We start from the raw sequence: 9,240 nt of genomic DNA on the forward strand, positions 1-9,240 counted from the left end.
TGTTATTATTCGAAATAATTTATGTGAGATTATAATGATTCTTAGTCACAAAATTGTCCACCAACTGCGTCCTTTGTTTCACGAGCATCGCCGCGTAATATTCTGGTTCTTACATCTATATACTTTTGAGATGCTACGATTTGTGTACGAAAAGCGAAAGAGAGCAGCCACTATATTGTGCACGGTATATTGTTTATTTAAGCTGAATTACGTTTCTCGTGGCCTGCGCGTCACACCGACCCGATCGTCAGTCGTCGCCTGAAGATCGCGTTGGCAGGAAACACAGGTGGAGATAATTAAAATAATTCAATGTTAAATAAACTACACACATACACACACGTGCACGCACGCATGCACACACATACACACATACGCACACACACATATATACACACACACACACATACACACACACACACACACGTGCGTATCTCTTATGATAATTTATATATATATATGTGTGTGTGTGTGAAAATATACATACTCATATATATATATATGTATATATCTTATATATATATATGTGTGTATATATATTATATATATATATGTGTGTGTTTAACTATATATATATATAATATACTTAAAAAATATCATAATATATATATATATATATATATATATATACACATACATACACACACACACACACGTGTATATATATATATAATGTATAATGTTCAGTAAACTAACACATTTGTCCTCCGTCAGCACTAGCAAAATGCTTTCAAGAACAGAATTGTCCAAGGCTCAGAAGGTAGAAATCTCTTCAGAAACTACTGATAGTGAAGGGGGAGGGGGGGGAACATGCCATGATAGCCTGGGAGAGTAGAGAGTCTTTTCACAGCTTCGGTTACAGCAGCAATGGCAGCGCGGGGGTGGTGGGGAGTACCAGTGGTCGTCATCGTTGTTGTGGTTGTCATGGTGGTTGCAGAAGTACTGGTGGTGGTGGTGGTGGTGGTGGTGTTGGTGTTTGTGGCGGTAATGGTTGTGACAGTAGTGATGATGGTGGTGGCATTGGTGTCGGGGGAGGGGGTTACGGTGATGGTGGGAGCAGTAATGGTGTTGGTAGTGGTGGTGGCACTGCTGCTGATGGTCGTATTAACATGGAGAATGATTCAATGAGTAAAGTGTAGTTGTTGGAGGGGAGGGAGGGATGATTGGGTGGGGGTTTAATGTTGTTGTTGTTGGTGGTGGTGGTGGCGGTGGTAGTCGTTGTCGTGGTCTTGGTGATGCTAAAAGGTCGTGGTTTTACTACTACAGACGTACAAAACTTTCAGGATGTCACTATAACGGCTGTCCATTGCATATATAGATTTCACTTTTTCTCTTTCTCTTTTTCTCTCTCTCTCTCTCTCTCTATCTCCTTCTCTCCATCTCTCTCTCCATCTCTCTCTCCCTCTCTCTCCATCTCTCTCTCTCTTAAAACAACCTTTTCCTGCCAATTTACCAAATTTCGCAACGAAATACTCAGCAGTTGGCCACATACATAAAATCTCCACTAAAACCATTCACTTCATTTCTTCTTTGATGAGCCTTGCATAGGCATTTGGTTATACATGTTACAGAGGTCATTGATTTTATTAATCAACTGAATCTCCTGTTCCCGAATCTGATCAGCAATCTCCTCCTGCAACAAAGAAAATATGTGCTTACAAATAATAATAATGATAATAATTATTCCATTTATGGGGACAATACAAAGGCAGACACAAAGTGTTGGGGTCTACATATAATGAAATGATTTTTAAAAATATTGTTATATTTCGGAATGGTCATTTTGCCAGTTTAGCCAATAAAATCACACGCGCTATATATTTGGTGTTATTTTGCTTCAGTGTTATTTATTTTTTACATTAATCTAAATTTACATTATAGGCGCAGGAGTGGCTGTGTGGTAAGTAGCTTGCTTACCAACCACATGGTTCCGGGTTCAGTCCCACTGTGTGGCATCTTGGGCAAGTGTCTTCTGCTATAGCCCCGGGCCGACCAATGCCTTGTGAGTGGATTTGGTAGACGGAAACTGAAAGAAGCCTCTCGTATATATGTATATATATATATATATATGTGTGTGTGTGTTTGTGTGTCTGTGTTTGTCCTCCTAGCATCGCTTGACAACCGATGCTGGTGTGTTTATGTCCCCGTCACTTAGTGGTTCGGCAAAAGAGACCAATAGAATAAGTACTGGGCTTACAAAGAATAAGTCCTGGGGTCGATTTGCTCGACTAAAGGCGGTGCTCCAGCATGGCCGCAGTCAAATGACTGAAACAAGTAAAAGAGTAAAAGAGAAAAGAGAGAGTAAATCTTAATCTTTTTTCGGCCAGAGTTCTTTCATCACACTCCTGTGACCGCATCAGTGGTCCTTTGTTTTCTTCTTTCTTATTTGTGTCTCTCCTTACTAACCGTCAGCCATTTTGTATTTCTATTGTATGTCTTCATTTGCGCATGCTTATATCTCTATGTGCGTTTATGTTTATTTAGTGTGTGTGTAGGCGGGGATGCCTGTAATATTTGTATCTTCTGTTTATATATGTTCATGTAATTTGTTTTTGTTGTTGTTGTTTTTGTTCATTCTTATTTTGTTCATGTGTTTACATCCACTTATTATTATCATTACATATGCTTGTATGTATGAATGTATAACAACAATACTAGTAATAATAATAATAAATCAAAAAAATATATATATATATAAATTTTTAAAAATGAAAAAGAGAAAGTAAGTGTACGTGGCATACACTGTAAAAGAAGGGACATATGCGTAATCTACAATGGTAAAAAAAAAAGTGGTGGGGAGAATGATAGAGATGTGGCCCTCCTGATACAGGAAGGCCTCTAGGGATAATCGAGGAATGCCACGGTCCAAGATCTCCCTGAAACCCCAGGAGCAAGTGCCCTCTCCGGACTCACAGATCAACACTCAGAGAGGTACCATCCACTCTTTTACTTGTGTCAGTCATTTGACTGCGGCCATGCTGGAGCACCGCCTTTAGTTGAGCAAATTGACCCCAGGACTTATTCTTTGTAAGCCTAGTACTTATTCTATCAGTCTCAGAGATTTTTTATTTGTGTGGAAGCACTCCGTCGGTAACGACGATGAGGGTTCTGGTTGATCCGCTCAACGGAACAGCCTGCTCGTGAAATTAACGTGTAAGTGGCTGAGCACTCCACAGACACGTGTACCCTTAACGTAGTTCTCGGGGATATTCAGCGTGACACAGAAAGTGACAAGGCCGGCCCTTTGAAATAGAGGTACATCAGAAACAGGAAGAAAGAGTGAGAGAAAGTTGTGGTGAAAGAGTACAGCAGGGATCACCACTATCCCCTGCCGGAGCCTCGTGGAGGTTTAGGTGTTTTCGCTCAATAAACACTCACAACGCCCGGTCTGGGAATCGAAACCACGATCCTATGACCGCAAGTCCACTGCCCTAACCACTGGGCCATTGCAGCTCCACAGGAAACAGATATAGCAACATACAGATTGAATTAGACTGAATGGGGTTATAAGCAATAAGTTGGGATGGGGGACAGAGGGATAGACAGAGAGATTTTGAGTAAAAAAAGAGAGACAGATAGGTAGACAGCTAGGTAATAAAATGACATCCTATGACCGCGAGTCCGCTGCCCTAACCACTGGGCCATTGCGCCTCCACATAGATTTTTTTTATTTACACAACAGACAAAAAAAGAACACAAACGAATATGCTTGGTTAAGATTTCATCAATTTACCTGAACATGTGGTAGGAGTTCGTCAGCTACACTTTGAAATATCTCCTCCACCTCCTCCTTAGTGATACTGTTCAGGAAACTCATATCAGGTCCTGCAAGAATTTCTTCTTCAACCAGTAACTGTTGGCCAAGAATAAATACATGAACACATAATATCACATTTACATATATATATCTATATTTATTTATATAAATATAAGGATAGGTAGATAGATAGATTTTTCTATTTTGGATATATTTGGGGTACTTAGGTCACTTCAGGACTTGGTGTTTGCTTTTTTCCATGGGTATGAGTAAGTATTTCACTTATATCTCGCGTATTTGCCGCTGAAGAGGGGAAAATTTCTTATTAATTAACCCCGAAATTGGACCAATACGGTAATAACAAATTTTTTAGAAATATCTATCGGTTTGTTTCGAGACGCATAAATTATAATGGTTATTGAAAAGTTTTGGCTTTTATTTCGGCATATTTGGCATTAGAATTTTTCTTTTGCCCTTATCTTGTAAATTATTTATAAATTTAACCTTTAAAGGTATTTTTTGATATGCTGGCCATTGATAAAATTTTTTTCCCGAAAAAATTTTTATCCTATATTAGTTATATATACATATATACATATATATATAGTTATATATATATATATATATATATATATATATATATATTATATATATATATATATTATATATATATAATATAGTAATATAACTAATATATTAGTTATATGTACATATATACATATATATATATATATTATATATATATATATATATAATATATATATGTATATATATATATATATGTAATATGTATATATAACTAATATAGGATAAAAATTTTATATATATATATGTATAGGTATATGTGTAGGAAGAAAGAAAGAAAGAAAGAAAGAAAGAAAGAAAGAAAAATGAATGAAAATGCCAATAGAAAGTGCCAAAAGAAAGAAAATAATTTTAAAGAAAAAAGAAGGAAGGAAGGAGAAGTTTTGAAAGAAAGGAGAAAAGGAAAGAAAGTTTTGTTCCAAAGTACAACCCCAGCCCCAAACCCCACCAAAGAGTTCTGGCCAGTTCCTTAAAAGAAGAAAAATGTCCTCTTACCTCTCCTCTGTCTGTCTCCAGTTCTGTTTCTGGGGGAAGATTAATGTAGTTTGTATAAGAATCTTCCAAAACCCCTTCAATTAATGGCGGTGCAAAACATGGACCAAGGCCAATTACTGGTACAATTTTTAACTGTAAAATAGTTTGGGAGCAGAAACAGAAATCAAAATGGTGAAAATCTTGCAAAATCAATCAAGTGTCTTCAATGTTTGCATAAATCTTTAACTAGGCACAGGCATGGCTGTGAAGGAAGAAGCCCGCTTCCTAACCACATGGTTCCAGGTTCAGTCCCACTGCATGGCACCTTGGACAAGTGTCTTCTACTATTGACTTGAACCAACCAAAGCCTTGTGAGCGGATTTGGTAGACGGAAACTGAAAGAAGCCTGTTATATACATACATGTGTGTGTCTGAGTGTGTGTGTGTGTGTGTCTGAGTGTGTGTGTGTGTGTGTGTGTGTGTGTGTCTGACTCACCCACCATTGACAACCAATGTTGGTGTGCTTGCATCCCTGTAACTTAGCAGTTTGGCAAAAGGGACTAACTCTTACTGTACGAGGCTTACAAAGAATAAGTCCCGGGATCGATTTCTTTGACCAAAAAGAAAACCTTTACGGCAGTGCTCCAGCATGACCATAGTCAAACATGACTGAAACAAATCAAAGAATTAAAGAATAAAAGAAAAGTCCTTCACACACACACACACACACACACACACACACACACACCACACACAAAACACATTTATTTATTTATTTATTTATTCTGTTATTGCAATCTGTGGAGTAAAGTGTGTTTTCGGTCAGAGGTTACCACGGGGACAGTCACTTGTTCATTGAATTTCTGACAGTCATATAAATGCATTGGAGTGTTAAACTCGATGCAGAACTAACATCTCAAGGGAGTCCATTTACAGAGTGTTTTTCGTTTTTTTTTTTTGTTTTGTTTTGTTTAGTTTTCTCAATGAAGTTCATATTACTATGCAATTTACATCAGTGAAAGATATATATATATATATATATATAGAGAGAGAGAGAGAGAGAGAGAGAGAATTTAGAGACAAACCGCTATCTAGTTATTCCATCAATAGTGAAAAGATATTATCTATAATAACCACATAGATATTAATTAAGTATCTTATAATTATTATTCAAAAAATCTCATAACAAATCAAACATTAAACTGACTACCCAATTATACATACATACATATATATATATATATATATATATATATATATATATATATATCACTTGTTAAGGTGATCTTTACAAATTTTCTTTAGAGATTATAGAAATTATGTTTTTAATACAGCAAGTGCTTAAGAGATGTCATCTCAGGACAGATACTATAGTAATTGGCCTATTGCCAGTATATATATAAATTAATTGTGATTATGCAAATGGTTATTTATGTGTAGAGGTAACCTTAACAAGTGATGTAAAAGCACTGCTAACACAGCAGTAGGCAATATTGATGAATGCCTCCAATAATTTAAGCAACTGATCTGGTAAAAATTCCCAAACACTTACATCTGTGCCGATGATTTGTTCAGCCTGCATGTGAGTATATATATACTCATAAAGGCAATAATGCTGGAATAAACTGCAAAATAAATAAATAAAACGACAAAAGAGATATTACGAAAAATGTTAATCATTTGATATTTTGTTAATTAAATATCATTTTGCTTGCTTAAACTAGTTAAATGAATCTCATGGTTTTTCATAACTCAATACTTTTTGGTATCGAAATCGAAATCAACCAGCCAGGACCCCTGGACTAGTGGTACATAGAAAGCACTATCCGACTCGTGGCCGATGCCAGCGCCGCCTCGACTGGCTTCCGTGCCGGTGGCACGTAAAATGCACCAATCCGACCATGGCCGTTGCCAGCCTCGCCTGGCACCTGTGCAGGTGGCACGTAAAAAGCACCCACTACACTCACGGAGTGGTTGGCGTTAGGAAGGGCATCCAGCTGTAGAAACATTGCCAGATAAGACTGGAGCCTGGTGCAGCCTTCTGGCTTCCCAGATCCCCGGTCGAACCGTCCAACCCATGCTAGCATGGAGAACGGACGTTAAATGATGATGATGATGATGATGAACTGAAGCAGTATTTCATTCAAATAGCAATCTATATGTCACAATTAACATATATACATTGTCGATAGGTCAGTTATTCTGAGATAGCATCTCTTAAGGGCGTTCTGTGTTAAAAACATCATAGATCAGAAAGAGACGAGATGTTATCTCAGAACAAATACAGAGGTAACTGGTCAATCAAGAGTGTGTATGCATTAAGTCTGATATACAGATGGCTGTTTTAGTCTTTTTGTTTAGTCTCCAGCAGATGACACCACAAGACAAATAAAGCATTACACTGTCACATGATAACATTAAATGTATCATAAAATACTTTGGACTCAGCTCAGGGCAAAACTGCACTTTATATATATGGATTCATAACTACAAACCATGGATCCTTTATGCAGTCATTCAGTCTGCTAGAAATAGCAGCCAGATATCATACAAATCACACTCCAGCTCTCTAAGAAAAGGAAGCCTACATAGGACAACATTAAATCAAGGCATTCATATAGAATTTGTTTGATGGGGATACCTGAAATGCTTATCCGTCTTCATCTCTACCACACTTCTTGACCTTTGGCCCTTGTTATCATTACTATTAATACCAACCTACAACACTTAGTAAGAAATGTGGTCCTTATTAAACTCAAGCCCCAATCATCCCAGTATAGAATCATATATTGGTGTCTCCCATTTAAGTAATTCATTGGGATTCATAATCTTGACAGAATCCACCTTCTCTCCAAGAGATTGGTGCCATCAGTCTTAAAACATCATTCATCTCTCTTTACTCTTTTACTCTTTTACTTGTTTCAGTCATTTGACTGTGGCCATGCTGGAGCACCGCCTTTAGTCGAGCAAATCGACCCCGGGACTTATTCTTTGTAAGCCCAGTACTTATTCTATCGGTCTCTTTTGCCGAACCGCTAAGTGACGGGGACGTAAACACACCAGCATCGGTTGTCAAGCAATGCTATGGGGACAAACACAGACACACAAATATATATATATATACATATATACGACAGGCTTCTTTCAGTTTCCGTCTACCAAATCCACTCACAAGGCATTGGTCGGCCCGGGGCTATAGCAGAAGACACTTGCCCAAGATGCCACGCAGTGGGACTGAACCCGGAACCATGTTATACAAACCATCTATAACAGGTTTTAGTTTTTTCATCCACATTCTTGTCAATTCAGGCCCAGTAAAAGGTGAGTTAAGTTGTTGACCCCACAACCATTGAGCTGGTAGTGTTATATTGCATGTAACAGGTTCCCGTAGTCTGTGAGTATATGTGAATCACTTGGGTTGCGATTCAAATGCCACTTACGTTACTTGAAAATATTCAATGATCTTTTTTGCAGCATTCAGGTTAAAGAACAGCATCCCTCCACAATCGGTTATTATATCAGAAACTGCAATGCCAGCCAAAGATTTCCGCAGTTCCTGTAAATTGTTTCCAATTGAGAGATGTTTGTCTGAAAGACAGCAGAAACAGAATTGTCTGACAAGAAAAACAGAACAGATTACAGAAAAGACCATAAATTAGAATAATTACTTCATAGCATTAACTTGAGAATAATTACAACATTGTGTTCAACTGAGGTTGTTGAGTCCACATAAAATTAATGTTACATGAAAACCTGTAAAGTCAGAGTAAAAAATATATTTTAACATTAAAAATATACCCTAAACCCATTGTTGACAAGTTCAATATAAACCTGCTCAAAAAAAGTCCCTGGTTTTAGCTATAGAAATAACCCAAGGCCTCCCTTGAGCCTAATTTACTAACTGACCTAAGATAGACCATATCCTATCTTACCAATTCATCAAAGACCACCTATTTTGCCAAACCAACCTGCCCAAAGACCACTGAGTTCATATCTTACCAACTGACCCAATACTGCTTCTTATCTCTTTAGCATTCGGATTATTTATTCAAATGTAATACTTGTTGATTCACACAATTTTGAATTAATCATGCATCATTTCATGGCTTCAAGATGTCAATGATGAGCATGGAGGCAATGACAATTGACCAAGGCCAAGGGAAATTGTAGTTGTGTCATGTAACTGGCACCTGTGCCAGTGGAACATAAAAGCACTCATGCTTAGTACCCACAACACTCTTGGAGTGGTTGGCATTAAGAAGGGCATCCATCTGCAGAAACCGGACCAAATAAGACTGGAACTTGATGCAGCTCTCCGGTTTACAAGTTTCAGTCAAACTGTCTAAACCATGCCAGCATGGAAAGCAGACATCAAATGATGATGATGATGAATATTATAGGATAGATGTGAGAGGCCACATCTAACC

At 37.6% G+C, this 9,240-nt stretch overlaps 1 protein-coding gene across 1 annotated transcript in view; it reads right to left on the reverse strand.

Annotated features, from left to right (window-relative positions):
• Window positions 1–1,013: 1,013 nt before the first annotated feature.
• LOC115223337 (ciliary-associated calcium-binding coiled-coil protein 1-like) overlaps window positions 1,014–9,240 on the reverse strand; it is a 15,300-nt gene continuing 7,073 nt past the window's right edge. The window contains exons 4-8 of the mRNA XM_029793858.2: window positions 8,254–8,401; window positions 6,366–6,438; window positions 4,835–4,966; window positions 3,731–3,850; window positions 1,014–1,630 (exon numbers count right to left, since the gene is read on the reverse strand). Coding sequence (XP_029649718.1) covers window positions 1,517–1,630; window positions 3,731–3,850; window positions 4,835–4,966; window positions 6,366–6,438; window positions 8,254–8,401 — 587 coding nt within the window. The 3' untranslated portion in view covers window positions 1,014–1,516. The remainder of the gene's footprint in view (window positions 1,631–3,730; window positions 3,851–4,834; window positions 4,967–6,365; window positions 6,439–8,253; window positions 8,402–9,240) is intronic.

The sequence above is a fragment of the Octopus sinensis genome, linkage group LG22 (genome assembly GCF_006345805.1).
Source record: "Octopus sinensis linkage group LG22, ASM634580v1, whole genome shotgun sequence".
Classification (NCBI taxonomy): domain Eukaryota; kingdom Metazoa; phylum Mollusca; class Cephalopoda; order Octopoda; family Octopodidae; genus Octopus; species Octopus sinensis.